At 44.3% G+C, this 21,082-nt stretch overlaps 1 protein-coding gene across 1 annotated transcript in view; it reads right to left on the bottom strand.

Annotated features, from left to right (window-relative positions):
- TM2D1 (TM2 domain containing 1) overlaps nt 1–21,082 on the bottom strand; it is a 170,761-nt gene that overhangs the window by 82,609 nt on the left and 67,070 nt on the right. Inside the window, exon 6 of the mRNA XM_078669655.1 lies at nt 561–634. Within this exon, the coding sequence (XP_078525781.1) occupies nt 561–634 (74 nt within the window). The remainder of the gene's footprint in view (nt 1–560; nt 635–21,082) is intronic.

Here is a 21,082-nt window from a genome sequence, read left to right as displayed (position 1 = left end):
TGTGCAATACCTGAGCAAGCCTCGATAACTCACTCCCAACTCAGCGGCAATAAGTGTACCTCAAAAGGGGGTCTGCTATGTCCCAGGCAGGCTCTGCTGCAGACTACTCCTCCCTCCTTGGGGAGGTCGGCCTGGTGACAGTGGGCGCACTAGCTGCCATATCGGGCCTATTACCCCGATTCAATTCTAGCAGGTTCGAGCTGCCGAAGTTTAACAGAGAATGGACATTTTAGCTCACGCTGTAATTACCAGGTGCGATTAACAGTGCACCCATCACAACTGCGACGTTTCTGCAGGGCCAGCAATTTAACGGGGCATTTGTAATGTGGCCTAAAAGATTAACTTTCTTTAAATTCTGGGAAAACACTCCAGAGAACAAAATATTGTATTCAATATTATCCGCCGTGAATATACCGAAACAAAAACGGAACCAGAAATAATTAAAAGAACAACTCGTACCTACTTTCCAATTTATGCATACGAATGTAATGGGCCGGTGGAGAATCTTTAAAGTGGCAGAGAAACAGTATGCTGTGTTATTTTCAAGACAATAAACGCACCTGCATGATTATGAGAACGAAATCAATCAGGCATCCGATACCACAAAACCCAACAGTGCAGAACTTCAACATGCCTGTGGAAAAAAACAAAGGTTTACTGCAATTTAAACATGTATTCTCAGTGCTACTTGTTAGCAGTCATTGCTACGATTTGCAAAGACAACAGAATCAGTAAACTGGGATCAGTATTCTTGAAGAACGTGTACATAAGCACAAGTATCTTTCAATGAAACTATATTCACGCTCATGAAGTTGGGAGGGAACGGCCGCCTTGAACAGAAGGTCGCCAAATGTTACTTAAGTCAAAGGCCATAACAGCTCCAAGCAGTGGAGTCTCCACTGCTTGGAGTTGTTATGACCTTTGGCTTAAGTAACATTTCCATATCTCCACTGTGGAGATACTAGTCTTTGCTTTTATTACTTGCTAATATCCACTCAGTTTCGGCTGCCTTTAAAATGAGATACAGTGTGTTAAAACAGTCCAAAGTCAGCACCATACACACATCTACTCCTCTCTGCAACTGTGAACAGAAAACTCGCTCTTCGGCACTTTTACTGCATGCACTTGTAACGCGGTGGGGTTTCTGGTGCAGTTTTAAAAGCATACATATGAACATGGTAAGTAAAGCCACGGGAAAATAACAACACGGGAGTTTCATTGTAGGGGTATACCTCACGTGACCATAAACGTACGCTGTGCTCATGCACCACTTAAAGGCTGCAGATTGAGTTCAATTACGAACACACGAACAAGGTTTCGAAAAAGGTTTAATAAGTCATGAGCCATACACAGAATGATACAGAAAGTAGAAAAAACCTCTAACATCACCAAACTGAATTTCTCTTTAATGCTCCCACCAACCAAGACGAGGATGTCCTCCATTTTGAGATCTAGTCAAAACAACCATTGGTACATTCAACTGAGAGCTCAAATGCCTCCTAAGAACAGATGGTGTCGTGTCAGATGCTTGTCAGAATCATGGTGCACAACTCATTTGTATCTAAATGAAAAGTCCAATTAGGGTCCTGTTCACCTAAACAGTAGAGACAAGATAACTGACAACTGGGATTTGCCAGATGGGTTGCAAGCGCCAGCAGAAAAGTGGCACGCAATTACTATTTTCTAATCCTTAGTCTGTAAAAGACTTTGATGTTTCAGAGCAGCACACCACCCCCCACCCGTCAACCTCCTCATTTTATTTGCAAGTACTCCATGTTTAACAACCAGAAAGCACAGCAGATGAAATCCCTTAAATTATGAATGACGAGGATTTACTAGAAAATACAATTCATCCTTTTAATTTATGTGAAGCCAATTATCGTACACAGCTTCAGAAATATGCCTAAAAACACATTATCCTCGGATAATACATTCAGGTATAGAGCTTGAAGACTAGGCACTTTTTAGCGGAGTCCGGACGGAGACTATACACCTAAGTGCTCTTATCAGCAGCTTTGTACTTTAGACAACATGTGCAGTAGTAGTCGGTATTCAAAAATTAGTGTGGTAAATCTGTTCACCAGGAATCAAACATGTGCTCAATGGAACACAGGGAAAGGATAAAGTATTGGTTTGGGGATTACCTAAAAGTTTGCCCTTCTCCTGGAATTTAATCTTGTAAGAAACCACAGCGTTTAAGACAAATCACTTTGGGCCGTATAACGAATTTAGTCCCGATTTCGACTCAGTCAGCAACTGGATGTAGCGGTCGAATCAAGATTATGAATAATGTGATAGCACCACATAGCAAACATTCTTGTAACCATAAATTTCACTTTCTCAAAGCCGTAAATATATGTAGGGGGTGGGAGGTGAGAATAATGGAAATCACTGTGGGAAAAAAAATCAAATGTTGCACATTATTCCCATTTCTTAGGAGACATCTCATGATAGCCCAGTGTAGTCTAGCAACCAGAAAGAAATGATAACCATAGCATGGGTATTCCCATATTACTCAGAGGGTAGACCCAAAACTCCTTGTCCTTCATGTCTGTAAGAAATGGGGTTATGAGCAAAAAAATGTAATATAATAACGATTTTTTTAAATTGATGTGCACAATCTCAAATTTCTTTCCATAACCCACCCACCCACAGAAGAACAGCGCTCTGTACCACATTGGTTTGCAACTGAATTTCAAAAGATGGAGTCAGAGATTGTCCAGAGATTATGACGGATTACTTAATTTTATAGAATTTAGTTTTTTTATTCAAGTCACCAACTTTCAGTTATGTTGTGTATAACAGTCAAACAGCGCAGCATGTATTTTGTGACTGTCACTTCGTCAGGGCTGTTAAGATAACATATTAGGAAAAACAATTACTTTTATACAAGACATGATTGAATATGAATTGTGGGACTTGCTTTTAAAATAAATAAAATTGAGAAATGACTCTTAATACGCTGGACAATCAGTACATCCCTCTTAATAATGTACCAGAAGTAAATTCAACAACTAGGGGATAAATGTGGAAATCTGCAGAGTGCACCACGTGCGACTGGTCAAACGTGCGTGGAGAAGTGTGGCTCAATGGTTAGAGCGGCAGACCCTGATGCAGAGGTCTGGCCCGGGACCAGGGTTCAATTCCCGACGCGGCAGGGTCTTGGGCTCAATGTCCGCGGACTCGATAATTCTCGCCTCGGTGCCTACTCTAATCATGGGTCCCACTCTGCAACTCTGGGTAATAGCTTGCTTAATCTCCACAACGGCCCCAATAGTGCTGGGATGCCTGGCTTCACCTTGGGGGTGCCCAGTAGGGAGTATCTCACAGGGAAAGCCAAGAAGGGTTCCACAGCGGTATACAGCGCCAGGATGCCCCGAGATGGGGCGGCAGTGCGCTTTACAAGTATACCTACATACATACCCATTTCCCTAAACAAATTATAATACTCACAATTAGTCTCACTTAGTCAATTCACAATTGAGTCAATGGCCAAACAGTATCATCTTGTTTTCCTCACACATTTTTCGACCTCATGTTTAAATATAAGCATCTGGTGGATTTTGGAAAAAAACACTTAATAATGAATTATGATTTTTTAATAGCAAATTTTCTTCAGGCGAAACTGAAGGAGCACCTTTTTAACAATGTTTTGATCAAGATCGGTACAGCTTGGGCCTAGAAGACTGCTGGTTATCCTGCGCATCTTTTTCTATCAGAATGACAATAATACTAAGACATAACTGTCGGGAAATAGGTTATAGATCAACCATTCTGAAAACACCCTCAGGCCGCCATTTCAGAGATTTTGACAATTTCTGCTGAGAGATAATTTCGTACAATGCTTTTTTTATTTTTAAACTTATACAGCTTTAAGTTTGTTCCCAAGTTTTCTTCACCTTGGTTTCCTCTACATGTTTTAATAAGTCTGGTTTAACATGTTACAGACTAGAACTGACTATATGTTTGCAATATAGCAAGTTTTAAATCTTCCAGGTAGGCTTTACTCATCTGCTGACTCCAAAATGTTTGTTATGTAACCCACACTGTGAATTTGGCATTAACGTTGGCTGCACTCGAATACTAATTTTCAGTTTTCCACATTAATCTTCTCTAGTTTAGTACCACTGTCAAGATTACTTGTGATCAGAACTTCATTCTTCATTGCTTGAAAAATCACAATATGGTAGAGAAGCATGGCACAGACACAGGCAGAAGTGACAGTAACAGAATGGGGAGTAGGCACGAATAAAGCTTAAGCCCATCTTTGAGAGGTGGTTGGGTTGCCAGTATGGTAGCAGCTTAGGACCAAAGGGCGGCATATAAGAAGCCTAATATTTTCAGTAGAGTGAGATTGATACTACGGTGACAGATAAAACATTTACTAGTCAGCCTAGAATTACCTAAAACTGTCAAACCATACACTCGGGCATATAGTTACAAAATTATTTGGTAGCGCAACCAGGCTCAATAATGAAACTACCTTATTGGCATGTGCACAACATAGTGAATATCTACTTAAAGCCAGAAAAGGCATACCTTTTAAGCTTGGATAACACATCACCAATAGGGTAAACTTAACTTAAAGGCAGCCGAAAGGACAGGTAGTGAGATGTTCAGTTTGCATCAGAAATCTTATGATGCACAAAAAAGCCTTCATAAAATGGCATAAGGGGTGGAGCTGGGAAGATAGAATGTAGTGCTTAAAATACCGTAGCGATATCAATACAATAGGACAGTGGACATTTTAAAGTCCACAGCACCAAGACCGCACTCCTCGCCACTACGACAACATCCGCTCCCTCCTCGACCGGAGCAAAACCACATCCTTTGTCCTACTGGACCTTTTGACCGCCTTCAACACAGACTTCCACCGCACCCTATTCATGACACTCCACGAAGCTGGCACCCGTGACAAGGCACTGGATTGGATCCACTCCTTCCTGACTAGCCGAACACAGCAAGACAGACTACCCCCATTCCTCCATGAGCCAACATTGATCAGCTGCAGAGTACGCCAGGGCTCCTCCCTGAGCCCCATGGCCTTCAAAGTACACATGCCCCCCCTTGCAGCCAGCAGGAGGACACCCAGCTGATCCGCTCCCTCACCAACGAACCCACAGCCGCCAGAATCAACTTTCACAACGGAATGAAGGCAGTTGCTAACTGGATGAAAGACAGCTGCCTCAAGCTCAACTCGGACAAAAGACCGAAGTACTCATCATGGGACCCACATTCTCAGCCTGGGATGACTCCTGGTGGCTCGCCATACTAGGAACCCCTCCCACCCCTATCTACGGACCAGGCACGCAACCTCAGCATCATACTAGACTCCTCGCTCTCAATGAACCGCCAAATCAACGCAGTAGCCTCATCCTGTTTCCACATATGTGCGTGCTTTAAAAGACTTTTAGATGGCTCCCCACAGAATCCAGAAAGACAGTCACCCATGCACTCATCACCAGCAGAATGGACAACGGCAAAGCACTCTACACAGGCGTCACCCTGAAACAGCTCAGCAAATTACAGAACGTCCAAAACGCCGCTGCCCGATTGGTCCTGGACATTCCCTGCTGCAGCCACATGAGACAACTCCACTGGCTCCCAATCAACAAGAGAATCACCTTCAAGCTCCTCACACACACACACATACAAGGCTTTCCACAACGTCAGACCAGAATATCTGAACCACCGCTTCGCTTTCCACACACCAGCCAGACAATTCCGCTCTGCCCAACTTGCCCTGGCCTCCGTCCCACAGATTCACAAGACCAAAACCGGAAGAAGATCCATCTACTAACTCGCAGCCAAGACCTGGAACACCCTGCCCCTCCACCTTAGGCATTCCGCGTCGTTGACCCAATTCTAGTAGGACCTCCAGATCTGGCTCATCGACTGAACCTCTACACCTAGAAGGATCAGCAGCCTCCTCCTCCCCCACCGGAGCCATAAGACCCCCACAGGTGAGTAGCCGCGCTTCACAAATCATCGATTGATTTATTGAAAGTCGATGAGACGTTTTAGCAAAGGCATATGAAATCAAATGTATAAGGGGAGACTTTATAAATAACAGAAGAATGTTATTGCTACCAGAAAGAATTGTAGTGATTGAGTAATAAGGGAAGATAAATCAATAAAAGAATTCCAAAAGAATGCACATCCTGGGATGAGATGCTTTAAGCAACAAAACAGCTATAAACCGTAGTGGAGCTGAGGAAATATTAGCAGATGTCTACCACCCACAGCTGAACAGACAAGAGGACAAAAGATCAGTAATCTAGTAGACACCAAGGCATCTTGGGATTGAGCCAAGTGGTAAGGGTCTCCTTACATGCAGGCTGCCATACTCTAGGCTTAATGTGCACACATATCAAACTAAGAAATGCAAAGTTACAACCCAAACTGTGACTGGATCATTCACAGATTGCCATCCCATTTTAAATATTACCATATAGTGCAATAAATGGACAAAGTCAAGCGCCAATCAATTAACATCACAAATTGAAAAAAACTACGAGATATGTTAAACCCAGGGCGAAAAATATTTATGAACTCTGGTTTCTTTAGCTACAAAGGATGCTAATGGGAAAATTTACATATGAAAAGTACAAATAATGACAACAAAATAGTCTCACAAATGTGCCTAACAAAAATGAATGTGTCTGTCTAACGAAACTGGTGCTCATGTAAAGCACTCCGATACCCGATATCTTCGGATCTCGTTCACGCTATATAAAACTCAAAAAAAAAAAAAAAGAAGTGTACTTCATAGTGGGATTAAGCCGTTAAGAATATGGTTTTAACAGAGGTTGACTGAGCCAATGCATGCAAAACACAGATAGGAAGCCCTGTTTTGACCAGTGTTTAGACTGACACTACTCCTTTATATGGAACGCATCAGCAACATAACTGATGCTCTAAACTTACTTAGCTAAAATGTCTTTTTCTATCATAGCTTTGAATCATTGGATAAGTCCAGTACCACCCGCAAAGAGCAGGTAAAATAACAAAACCGTTTACCAGTTTTTAAAATATATTCTTTTAGTCTTGAAGCATACAATTGGCACGCCCTCTCTGCTGAGCTAAAAAAGACACACCTTTTACCATTCCAGGCACAATTTTATAGCTTTGGATAGGTAAAATACCACCAAGGCCCCCCTGTAAAATGTAAAAGAATCTTCGTGTTTCGCACATTAGAGCTAATCAGAGAAGCGCATCTTTGTCCAGATACAAAGGAGCATCCAGAAGAAGTCCAAACAATGCACCTGCAGTTATTGCTTATGTATTAGAATATCACGTTACCTTTTAACAATAAAATTGTTCCAAAACAATTCGTGGTCAAACATCCTTTGGTGTAGGTAAACACTGGCAAACAGACAGCATCAGTCTTCCTAATATTAAAAAAAAATTGCGACCAAAGATGTAACTGTTTAGAAACATGCAGTAAATAGTAAAACATGTATGCATACGTAATGGGTTGTTTCCCCACTTCTGTACTAAACTTGATTCACACGCAAAATACTATGGGGCTATCCTGTATTCCTATGAACCTGGGAAAATTGATACCTGGACATATACAGTGATCCCCTCAGAGGAAGTATAAGCCTAGCATCGACTTCCTTGGCTAAAACTCTGCAGATCTCGAAAGCTTGAAAAGTAAGCTACATTTATTTACTGCACAGTGTCATAAGTGATATGCATTGTAAAAAAGGTGCTCCAACCAAACGGCGCAGTGAAAAGTGAATGGTGATAAATGTGAATGCAATGAATGTGCGCTGGAGCTATATGCCAGCATATCTACAAAACCCGATGCTGGCAGAAGGATTATTTTACGTGCCCTGTAAGCATCTGTTCTTGGCATGGAGTGCTGTGGCTGCACATGCTATACATGCTCCTGCCAACTAGTGGTGGGTCCAGATGTGTGTAAATTGTTTTTCTTCAAAGAAGTCTTTCGAGTCACAAGGTAAAGTGACTTCTCCTCTTGGTAATAATGCACATAGGCAGGCTGACAGGCCTCGTGTGCACATGCACCCGCCACTTCTCGTGACCGCCTTCCTTTGCCTCGATTTACCAGCAGCGACTGCAGCCGTTAGCTGCCTGTATCCCACGGCGTACCAGTCACTGGACTCCGCATGAAGAGATGAGGCCGCGGAGCAACAGGCCTACGGAAGGCCTGCAAATGCCGGTGATGGGAGCAGAGACCACATGAGCCACCCAGGAATACAACAGACGCCCTAGAAGCCAAGCCTCCAGCGCCAGCTCCTCCCCATTTTTCTCCTCAAACACAGGAAGCCAGACGACATATTGGATGAGGGGAAGAAGTAGAGCTACACAAGGAGGCTCCCCACACCCCTCCTAACTGGCTACACAGATAGCGAGGACTCCTGGCAGGCGCATGCCGCAAACAGGCACCAGCAGGGGGCCATTCGAATGCGAAATCTAGGAACCAAGACCCTGGCATTGGCCCATCCTGAGACCCGCAATTCATAGCATCTTACAGCTGCAAGTACCCACCACCCCCCCACACCCCCCTGAGCTCCACCACCAGTGGCATTAGGCAACAAACCATTAAATATCCCCAAGCAGTGCCGACTCACATTCGACAGTGCCAAGTTCACAGAACGCCAAGACTCCCCAGGAGGAGACACGACAACATCCCAGCGGGCAACATGGAAACCTTGATGGTGGAGCTCAAGGCGGCGTTCAATGCGATGGATGCACGGTTTGATACACACGCGGGTCGTATTGACAAGATGGGGGAAAGGATTGACTGACAAGGAGTGTGCCTGGGAGAGGCTGAAAAATGAGTTTCTGACTTGGAGGATGCCTCTATCTTCACGCAGAAGCGGCTGGAGAAAGCAGAACGGGTGCTGAAAAAATAGCCATAAAGAACAAGGATCTAGAAGCAAGATACTGCTGAAATAACATACGTATTGGGGGGCCTGGTGGAAACTACGAATATTGGACGCCAGACGTTTTCTTTGAGCAACTTCTGATCGATCTATTTGACCGCTCCAGCTTCTCGACCGCTTTCGCAGTGGAAAGGCCACACCGCTCGCTGGGTGCGCGGCCGCCAGCCACCCCGGTACATTATAGCTCGGATCCTCAACTATAGAGACAGAGACACCGCGCTCAGGTTGGCATGCAAAAAAGGCCAGCTACACCAACAAGGCGCCACCATCTCTATTTCTCCTGATTTCACACCCATGGTAAAGGAATTGAGGCAGAAATATGGGGATATTAAAAACCCACTCCGCAAAATGGGTATCAAATATATCATGCTCTACCCGGCACGTCAGCGGGTGGAACATAAAGGCCGCCCTAGGATTTTGGAAACACCAGCAGACGCTGTAGCAGTCTGCAAGGAGATATGCGCCGAAACCACCACCCACTATCAACCGGCACCCAGGCACTCCGATCTGGAGCGTGTATAGCGTTCACCCCCTTCTACACAAGATGCCGCAGCATGAGTCCATGCACCGGACACAGAACATTGCACATGGACATATTACGTAAAGCCCACGCCTTCTAGATAGAATTATGGACTTTAACTAGGCATATGTATTTGTCCTAACTGTAGCCGTTGCTCATTTACAACTCCATTTATCCTGTCCTACATGGGCAGCCTCAACCGGGTTGCCCGTGTAGGACCCATGGCGGATGCCAAATGTTCTACGCCTGGAATATTCTTGTTCTTGGTTTTTCTTTTTTTGTTGTTACTTTAGAATGCATGGGACTCGCAGGATGCCGTTATGTTAGTGTGGGAGGCGGGATGGGGTAATTTTTGATTTTTTTTATTGTTATTAGAATTGCAGTCACTGTATGCCCGGCACTACTACACTCACTTTCATTAACACGTTGCTGTGCAACTTGCACATCGGTCCCAACCACATGCAATGTCGCAAACCCCCACGAATTGAACAAGGTGACAAAATTAACCTTAATATCCTGGAACATACGTGGAATTAACAATCCGCGGAAAGGAAAACAAATTCTTGCCTATTTAAACAGACATATAAAAATTGCCCTGCTCCAGGAGACACATCAGGCCCTGCGCACTGAACACCTTTTTGCCAGGCAGTGGAGAAAGAATGGATACTTCTCCTATTTCAGTTCATACTCCGGAGGTACTTGCATTTTGATACATAAAGGGGTGCCATTCGTTCCTGCACCTCATAGTCGGACCCTAACAGCAGATTCCAGATAAGCCCAGGGAATGCTAGCAGACCACAAGGTCCTTCTAGTCAATATATACGCCCCAAACTTTGACAACCCTGAATATTTCCATGAGGTGCACACTGAACTGGACAACCTAGAGACCGATCATCTAATAGTGGGGGGTGACTTCAACATGCCACAATGCCCACGTGCAGACACGACTAGTACACAGCCTGTAAGTAAGGTGCAGGCCTGGAAGGCACTTCGAAATATTACAGGCTCCTATTCATTGTGGGATGTATGGCGCGCGCACCACTCGCACACCCCCCGGATACACCTTCTATTCCTCCCCACACGCTACCTGGTCCAGGCTGGACTACTGGTTCATTTCAACAACTGTACATCAATGGCTCGATAACATGATAGTTTTCCCACGCACGCGGTAGGACCATAGCCCAGTCCTCCAACAGTTAAAAATTCCAAATAGATGCGCTGCAGCCTACAGTTGGAGGTTCAAAGGGGAAGCCCTGCTAGACCTAACATTTCATAACGACTTGTTAAACTCCATTACAGAGTATTTTTAATTAAACACAGGCACGGTTTCCACTCAGGCAGTTTTATGGGAGGCCTTCAAGGCATATATCCGAGGAATATGATACAAACCTAATAGTGGCTGGGTAAATCTTGCGCAACAACAACTGCTGTAATATTCTCCTAATAAAGCGGCTCAAGGGAACAGGGGGAAACGGCCACCAGCGCCCCCAAAAAAGAACTCCTCTGAGACCAGGGAGTTCAAATAACAAAGATAAATTGTCCCCGAGCACATAGATACAAATTCTTAGATTGTCCCAAGAGAAAAGATAACCACAATCAAAAATTGTTCTTTCAAAGTTCATCAAGTCAAATTCCTTTAATTTTCATTTCTTTTCTCTCTGAGAGAAAAGAAATGAAAATTAAAGGAATCTCTCAGAGAGAAAAGAAATGAAAATTAAAGGAATTTGACTTGATGAACTTTGAAAGAACAATTTTTGATTGTGGTTATCTTTTCTCTTGGGACAATCTAAGAATTTGTATCTATGTGCTCGGGGACAATTTATCTTTGATATCCGAGGAATATGCATTTCTAAATACGCAGGCATATTGCGAGACATCCGTTCCCAACTGCAAAAAAACGAAGACGCGATATACGAGCTTGACCGGGCGACAATGGGGGAAATAGCCTTTTAACGGAATTCTGAGACCTAGCAGAAAGGGAGATAAAATATATGGATAGTTACACCAGGGCACGTAGATATGCGGAGGGGGAAAAGACCCGGCCGCACATTGGCCCGCCTACTACGTCCGAACATATAACAGATCTACATAGCTGGACTCTGTTCAGACTCAGGAGACACAATCACTGATAGCGAAAACATTGTCCACAAATTCAAGGCTTACTATCAACACCTATATTCCCCTAGCGATACATGAACTCTCTCCGAGATTTCCCCTACCTGGCAGGCAGCCATGGTGAGGTTGACAAACGGGCAACAGGAGTTTCTTAGCAAGCCCATAACACTAGAAGAAGTAACACAGGTTATGGACAGGTCTAAAGCACCCAGACTGGACAGACTGAATGGATCCTTCCATAAGGCTTTTAAACAATAACTTGCCCCACAACTCCTCACTTTATATACAATGAATCCTTAAGCAGAGGCGAGCTCCCACCCACACTCCGCAAGGCAGTTATCATTGTACTATTGAAACCAGTCAAAGAACCTAAAAAATGCATGTCTTACCGCCCCCTGTCACTGCTGAATCTAGATAACAAGACCCTTGCTAAGGTGTTGGCAAACAGACTGCCACTGTTAATGCAACAGATTGTCTCACTAGCCCAGTCTGGCTTTGACCCTCATTGCTCGACCTCCCTTAACCTTAGGGCAGTGTTCGCAGTGCTCAACAAGATTGCCCCGGAAACACCAGCTGTAGTGGTCCTCCTCCATGCCAAGAAGACTTTTGACTCGCTCGAGTGGCCTATCTGAGTGTAGTGTTAAAGCTGGGAATACCTCCCCCATTTTTAGCATTGATCATGCTTTTATGCACCAAACCCACAGCAAGCCTCTGGATCAACGGTACCCTCACAGACCCAATTGCTATACTCTACGGTACCAGGCAGGGATGCCCTCTTTCCCCTCTACTGTTTAGGTCTCACCTACGCAGCGCGCATGCGCTGCATAGGAGAGAGACTTTTAGCCATCGGCACGGCTTTGGGGCAAAAACGTGCACGCGTTGCCATATGGGCGCAATCATCGCGCCTTGCTGCACGCTGCCGCAAGGGAATGGCACAGGCCCCCTCCCCCTGCTGCAGTGCGGTTTTAAATATATTCACATTGTTTTTACCTTCTTGCCATCTAGTGGCTGAATCCGGCATAGAAAGTTTCCCTTTGGTGTAATCGATCACAGCAACCAGAATGCGCTGCAATTGTGTGTCAACAGAATAACGCATTTGCCTTTGTATTTATTTGTTCCATGTATCAAATGCACCAAGAAATCGATTTTTAAAGATTTAGGGGGAAAAAAAAGTATAAATGCAATTTTGTACCGGTAAGGCAACAGCGAAATGGAGTCCAGTCGCAGCGAACGTATAGAACTACAGATGTTTAACAGTGAATAATGGGACAGTTTTTCACTGAGGGATTGTGAGTGACTTCAAAATAACAACTACAGTGAAGCTAAAGCTGTCTCTTGTCTCTGAGAACCCAGAGGTGAAAAAGAGTGTTAAATGTAGGGGTGATTTTATTTGGGGGGGGCACAGATAAAAAAAGTATAAAAGCAATTTTGTACCGGTAAGGCAACAGCGAAATGGAGTCCAGTCGCAGCGAACGTATAGAACTACAGATGTTTAACAGTGAATAATGGGACAGTTTTTCACTGAGGGATTGTGAGTGACTTCAAAAGAACAACTACAGTGAAGCTAAAGCTGTCTCTTGTCTCTGAGAACCCAGAGGTGAAAAAGAGTGTTAAATGTAGGGGTGATTTTATTTGGGGGGGGCACAGATAAAACTGGCAGGGCTAGTTTGTGTGCGCATGCTTGCTTAAAATGTTTTAATCCGACTTTGTGTGGAGGTGTATATCTGTCTGACATGTATAGTCACTCAGATACATAGAAAGTCAGATTTAAACATGTTAAGCAAACGTGGGCTCGTGCATTGCCTCAACCTCAAACAAACACAGCTTTGCAGTGAATTTTAGGTGAGCAAATAAATGTGTGTGACAAGGTGCATTGTCTTTTTTTCTGTGTTGTCTCTTGGCACTTTCAAGAGGTGGGGTGGTGGGGCCCTCAGGGGTTTGGCTTTAATAGAGCTAGGGGATGGGCCCCATCTGGCCCCCACTGGTAAAAAAAAAATCCTGTTATTCACAGTTTCACAGCTTTAATTTGATGTTGTGTGTACCTACTGAAATCATTATCTCATGCTTTCAACTGCTAGTCAAGGGCAGAGCAGGAATGGGAAAGCCAAGGTTAACTTGGCCTCTGTTGCCTGATTCTGGTGTTACAGAAGAAAAGCTGTCCCCCTGCCACACACCCTCGCCACCATTTGTGCACTCCTTTGTTCTCCTCACCCCTCTCTAGGCTGCGCGGTCTGTTCTTCCTCCTCGCCATTGTCTTGAAGTATGCAAGTTTGTACATGTGGGCTTGAAACGCTGCATGTGACAAGTGTCCCCTCGAGGGCGAAAACAACTCTGCTTTTAAAGATGCCTTTTTCCATCTCTGTTCCTGGTGCCTTTACCCCAAGGGCCCAACTCCCTTCGTGCTGCGGATTTCTCCTAATTGCAGACACCTACATTGGCTCACAGCTTCCCCCAACGGAAGACTGCAAAAATGCACATGTGGGTTCCAAACTGAGGCTCAGGCGTTGTTGAGTTGCGGTTCATTGGCTGGCCGACAGAGCTGCTCACGGACCTCACACTAAACACAAAGCTGCATTCAAGAGGGCACACAGACTTTAGAAACATCTCAAATGTGTTGCGCCCCTTTAAGGGTTCCCTTTTAACTCCCCGAGTACCTCCTATTGAGACATATCCATAATAAATGTGTAAGGTTCCACACTGCAGAGAAGTTTCTTAATGGAAAGTGGTGTTTCCGGGCACCTGGAGTGCGCGCAGACCGGTAACCCGGAAGTGTCTCTTACCTGGGATATGATAAATAAATGAGACATGTAGATATAGGGTTGTTCAGGAGAGATATTCCGATCCTGGCCCTCTGAGTATAATACCTAAATTCCCATTTCCATTTCTTGGTTGTTGGTCATAGTACGTCTGTTGACACAAAGCCGATGAAAGATCTTGTGTGAAGGCGGCCATCGGTCGGTCCGTGTCTCACTCACTGATGGACCTGGAGCTTCATCAGGGCTCTCTCAAAGGTTTCAAGCACACAGAACTTCTCCCAGTAGAAGGTGTCCTGTGGGAATGTTGTCTGCAAAATGGTATGTCTGTGCAAATGTAATGCCCGTTCCATCGGAAAAGACACGGTCTGTAAATAACAGTGCACTGCCGCACGATGCTTTAGTTACATTAAAAAAAAAAAATGCCCACGTCATATCTATTAACCCTTTAAGTGCTGCCGTCGGCCAACGGTCGTCACGGGCACTACCTTCCCAGTGCTGCGTGCGACCGCTGGTCGTCCAGTTCAGCACTGGATAATGGACAGCGCAGCACTGGGGAGGTTTTTTTACGAAGCTCCTAAGGTGTTAAAGTTAGGTGGGCTGTGAATGTTTGTCGTTCTAAAAAGTTGGTTGTGTTTCTGAAACGTTTGGGAAGGACTGCTGTACCTTCTGAAAGCTGTCCTTGTTTCACACATCTGTTTGCATTGGACATCAAAATAAATATTGCCCGTGCCAGTTGTTTGTGCTAAGAGGTCCCAGTCTGTGACAGAAAGCACAGTGAACATGTACATCATTATTTTAAACTTGCATCACACACACTATAAGATAGGCAAGTACAAAATAGGAAAAAGGTTTATGATAAAGTGCTTTAAAAATGCAGATGTAATTAATACCTAGACTGTACATAGTGCATCTTTTTTATAATTGTATTTTAAAAGCACACACTTCACAGCTTAGCTGGTGGTTTCCTTTTAATACCTCTCAAAAAATAAATGCGTCATCAGAAAGCTTCAAGGGATTCCATCAATTAAAGCCAATAGGGCTTCCGAGGGACCTTTACGTTTGCAGATTAACCAGTTGCGCACGTTCACAGTTTGATCAGGCAGCAGCACCTAGGCAAGAAGGATCTATCTGCGCCTTCCACAGGAGACTCCCTCCATGCCATACACTGCGGCTGAAGCAGGTCAACTCGTGGAATTAACCGCCCGGGTGGTTCCCTTTTCATAAAAAAAAAAAATAAGCATTTGCATAGCAAATAGGTCTCGCATTTGGGACCTTGTACGTGTTTAGTTATCCAGCACAATATCCTTGGTGCAACAACATCAACTGTTGCATGGCTAAACACTTATAAGGGCCCAAAGGCGAGACCTATTGGCTATGCCAATGCTTGTTATACTCGCCATAGACCCAGTAGTTAGGACACTACAAGACAATCAGGCACATAGGGGACTACAACTCACGCATGGCCCATTATTACTATCACTCTACGCTGATGACATACTATTGTTTGTAGGCCACCAGGAAGATAACCTCCCCCCACGTATGCAGGACACAGCCAAATTCGACCAACTCTGTGGGCTACACATTAACTGGACAAAATCTAAACTTTTCCCACTCACTGGCATTGCCAAACCCCTGTCAAGAGACGCTCCCCTCAGGTGGGCAGCAGACGGCACCAAACATCTGGGCATATATTTGCATAGAGATAGGGAGCAGGTCCTCCAAAGTAATTATGGACCAGTGGTAGACTCCTAGAGTACGCAGGTGGACAGATGGGTGAAGCTGCCTCTCTCACTGATGGGGCGCATGGCCATTATTGAAATGGTGGTGCTGCCACGATTTCTGTACCTGTACATCAACATCCCCTTCCAACTCCCCCAATTTTTTTTAGCTACCTCCATGGCATACTACTGCGGATAATATGGGCTGGGGCCCACCCCCGGATACGGTGGGAAATCTTGATATTGCCTTATGAGAGTGGAGGCCTCGGAGTCCCAGACCGCCATCTTTACTATCTTGCGGCCCAATGCAATTACACATATCACTGGTACCACCCAGATGCAAGCATCCTGAACGCACCCAGATGGATGGACATCTACATTTCCAGATATTGTCCTGTGCAATACCAGTGGACACTGAAGACAAACAGACTGTATCCACAACCTGCTGGGCATGGCCCAAGCTGAGATGCATGTTGCCTGGGTACCTTCTCTACTCAGACGCCAACCCTATATCAGACAACCCATGGATCCCACCTATTAGGGAAACTCTGGTTAAAGACACACTAGACAAATACTGACAACACTCACTGGGGGACCTCTTCTCAAACAGCCATATCCTACAGCCCACATAAGATACACGCAAACACAATGCCTCCTACATGGACCTTTTTGTCCTCAAAAGGCTGCAGAGCTCCCTCAGATCCCTTCTGCCCACATATCCACTTTCGCCGGAGGACTTTCCACCTCTATCGTTGGTGATCAAGACATCAGATGGCAGACACATGACATCTAGAATATACCACACTTGCATATCCATAAAGCCTGATACCACCACCAGGGTGCAGGAGTCCCAATAACCGACCATATATGGAGCTACTATCGCACACAAATAAAGCGTATCTCCATCAGCCACAGACACAAGCTGTTACACTCCAAATATTTACATAGATACTACCTTAAATACATCGCTAAATTCGACCCTACAGCCCATCTAATTGCATTAAATGCCAAGCCCCTGGGGCAGACTTAGCCCATTTGACCTGGACCTGCCCGGTAATTGCGAGCTACTAGGACAACTTATATAAACGAATCTCTGACAAGAGTGGCAGTGAGCCGACTACCAACTCCAAGATGGCCCAGCTAGGGTACACCTATGAAATTCCTAAGAGTGCCCGCTGGTTGGTTTCCATGGCGCTATTGCTTGGCAAGAGGGAGATATCTTTGAGATGGGGAGGCAGCAGACCACACTCTGTTTAAGATTGGCTTGAGTAGATGTGAGAGAATGGGATAGGATTATGCCAGCCTGTAACCACCCCACCTCCCGTCCCAGGGATGTCTGGTCCTGCTACATTTAGTACATTCGCACCTTAGAGCAAAACACGCGAGAGCCATCATAATACCAGTTATGTTCCTTATAAGGCCCCCTACGGGAATCTGGGCTCGTGGACTCTTGGATATCATGAGTGCCATGTATTGTGGCTCCTTGTTAAAAATATTGCATGACAATTTACAGTTTTGCAGAATTACCGGGGATTCTAGCTACAAGAACTGTACACCAGTGCCCCATGCAAGAAATTTGGGAGTAATTCTGGACAATACTTTGTCCATGAAGCAACAGGCAAGCAAAGTAGTGGGTCTCTGCTTCACCATTATCAAAAGGCTTAAGAAGATTCTGTGGATGCTGCCGGTCCCCATGCAAAAAACAGTAGTCAATGCCTTAATTACATCCCGGCTTGACTACGGGAACATCCTGTACTTGGGGGCAAATAAAGCAGTCATAAAAAGACTACAGCTAGTACAAAATACGGCTGCCCGACTGCTTTGCCATATCCCTAAAAATACCAGCGTGTCCCCTTACTTACGTGAACTACATTGGTTGAAGGTGGAAAATCGCATCAGATTTAAGGCCTTAAACTACATGTTTAAAATTAAATCAGGGACTGCCCCAAAATATCTTCAGACACTAGCACATCCCTATATCCCTGCAAGAAACCTACGGTCCCAATCAGCTGAAAAGTTCTGCGTACTGAGATTTAAGCTCTCCAGGATGGGAGGAAGATCTTTCTCCCATCTGGGTCCCACTATATGGAACTCACTTCCATTTCACATACGAAAGGAGGGAAGTCTCTCCAGGTTCCGTAAAGCGATAAAAACCTGGTTGTTCGATCAGTAACTTGAATGACCCTGCTATACTCTTCCATCTATGATGCTGTGTTATCAGGCGCCGGGAAACCCTTTTTGGGTAGCTGTTGCGCCTTACACGTTTATAAAATAAAATAAATAAATAAATACTGCCAACTTTGTGCATTGCTAACAGTGACTCTATTTTTCTGTATTCAAAATGTAAGAAAGACATTTACAAAAAAATAATGCGCATAGGCATCAATTTCATTGTTAGATTGTTTTCCCGCAGGCGGGTGAGAATGGAGTGTTAGTATCAGCAAAGAGATGTCCATGCATATGAAAAAGTAAAAAGGAACTTCAATGGCCACAGGTGTCCAGGGAGGAGGGTGGGCACATGTGAATCTACAGCACTACATGCCAAGAACAAATGCTTCCAAAATGGTGCCAGTGGAATTTTGGGTGGAATTACTCTTTTAAGGTCTTCCAAAAATATCTAATAATTGGCATTTTGAACAAAGATACGTGTTGACTGTTTTGTAGATAGACAGCTAGATGCAAGTGTATTGAAGTGAAGGCAAGGACAGAGAGCTGTAAATGGAGAAGGTAGCAAACAATGTTTTGCTCAGTTGCATTAAATTGATCCATGTGTTGATTACCACAGTAAAATACAAATCTTTTCCATTTAGCTGCATAGCACACTCTAGTAGGCCTACAAGCTTCCTTGAGAATGGTCACACATTCAGGTGGGAGATTCAGAAAACCAAATTCTATGACCTCAGGAGCCAAATCGCAAGGTTGAGTTCCTTTGGATTTGGATGCCCGATTTCTCCATGGCTCTTAGTGAGATGGTACAGGTTGAGGTGAAGTTTCTCATGAGGAACTACGGATAGTTTGCGCAGTGTGATGAACCGTGGTTGTCGAGCCCAAGTGGGAGACACTAGAATGAGTGTGCGAGACATTTGCCCGAGCCTAGGAACCAGAAGTGGAAGAAGAGGGAGAGGAGGAAAAGCATAGGCCGACATTCTTGACCAGTGCAGCCATCGAGCATTGCCCTTGGATCGCGGGTGTGGGAACCTAAAGAAGAGGTTTGAGCATTTTGTGTGGTTTGAGGTTGCAAACAGGTCTAAGTGTGGAAACCCCCCACCTGTTGAAGTATGGGAGGAGGAATCGGGAGTGGCGTTCTCACTCGTGGACTTGTTGCCGCATCTTACTGAGGAGGTCGGCAAAGTTGTTGTCTGTTCCAGCAAGGTGTTCCGCTAGTAGATGGATGTTGTGATGTATTGCTCTCGACAAATGGTCTGAGATAGGCGTGCATGATAACCGTGGAGTGTGTGTCCCCTCCCTGTTTTTGTACATAGTACATTGCTGTCATATTGTCTGTCCAAACCAAGACAACCTTGCCCAGCAGGTGATCAATGCTAGGTGAACCCAGTTGATGTGGAGACCCTGGTGTCTGGTGTCCCAGAGACCCTCAACTGTGAGATCCTGTAGGTGAGAACTCCATCCTGTGAGGATGTGTCCGCTGTCAGAATGATTTGTGAAACAGTGCTGAGGAACAGCTGCCCTTTTAACAGGTTTTGAGTGTTCCACCATTGCAGAGAGCCATGAGTGGGCAGTCTATCAACACAAGATCCCCTTACTGACCCTGTCACTGACAGCATTGATGTGCTAGACATTCTAGCAGCGGGCACATGTTCAGTTGTGCATGTGGCACTATGGCGATGCATGAAGCCATCAAACCTAGCAGACGATCAACAGTTTTGAATGTTAATTGGCTTGAAATTGTGGTAGCAGCGTCTGGAAATTTGGAATCTGTGCTGTATTGGGATATGGTAACCCTACTTGTGTGTTGAGAATAGACCCCAGATAGGGCTGAATTTGTAAGGGTCAAAGATGGGATTTTTTTGACATTGATGGTAAACCCTAGTTGATGGAGCAGATCTATTGTGGTCTGAAAAGGTTGATTACACAGATGGAGGGTACTGGCTTTGATAAGCCAATAGTCCAGATACAGGAAGACAGATGTTTTGTCTGGGTAGATGTGCTGCTACCACCGCCTAGCATTTGGTGAATACCTGGGGTGCAGTGGTCACCCCTAAACAGAGTTAATCAAAACAAATATATATATATCCCTTTTGAGAGAGACAGAGACAGAGACAGAGACACACACACACACACACACCTCTATCTCTTGACATTTAAGAGGAAAATATTAGGTCTTTATCCATTAAAGAATATACACACTTTCTAAACACCGACCACTGTATTATGTAAAAATGTCACATTTATTGCAGATTGATATACATTTAGAGAAGAATTTTTCTTAGAAATCACATTACATATACAAACTCCACATATTAAAATTACGCTATTAAAAATAATAATTCAACACAACTTCATCGCCAAATAACTGTCTTCTGCAAATTGGATTGGGTAATAATATTCCTAATTGTATCAAATATACAGTTTCACAAAATCATATAAAACTCAAATCTTTGTCACAGGTTGTCGACGCAGCGCTTCAGTGGCTATTGATCATGATTCACGCCACCTTCTTTAAGACAAAAAATGTATTTAAAAGACAAATTTATCTCAAACAAAAAGTGCTTTGTTGCTGTCCCATTGATTGTTTTATATATATCTCCACTTCTATATAATTATAGCTATTTTTCTTCTCTTGCATATATGATAGAGGACTTTATCTTGCTACTTCCAAATACTCCTTGACCTTCCTAGTAGTTTCTAACAGAGTGTTATTATTTCTCCATCTCCTTTATCAGAATACACTGTCAGACCTTAATTTTCAATGTTGGGGAATGGACTGTACAAAAGCCTTGTTGTTTCTCCAATTCTGGTATAATAGAGACTACACATTCACTTGGTCCGCGTTTTTTGGGTTCACGTGGTTCAGGGGATCTTTATAAATATATTCCCTCT

Source organism: Lissotriton helveticus, chromosome 1_2 (genome assembly GCF_964261635.1).
Source record: "Lissotriton helveticus chromosome 1_2, aLisHel1.1, whole genome shotgun sequence".
NCBI classification, from domain to species: Eukaryota; Metazoa; Chordata; class Amphibia; order Caudata; family Salamandridae; genus Lissotriton; species Lissotriton helveticus.
The sequence above is the reverse complement of the archived record's forward strand: the minus strand, read 5'-3'. Positions and strand labels throughout refer to the sequence as shown.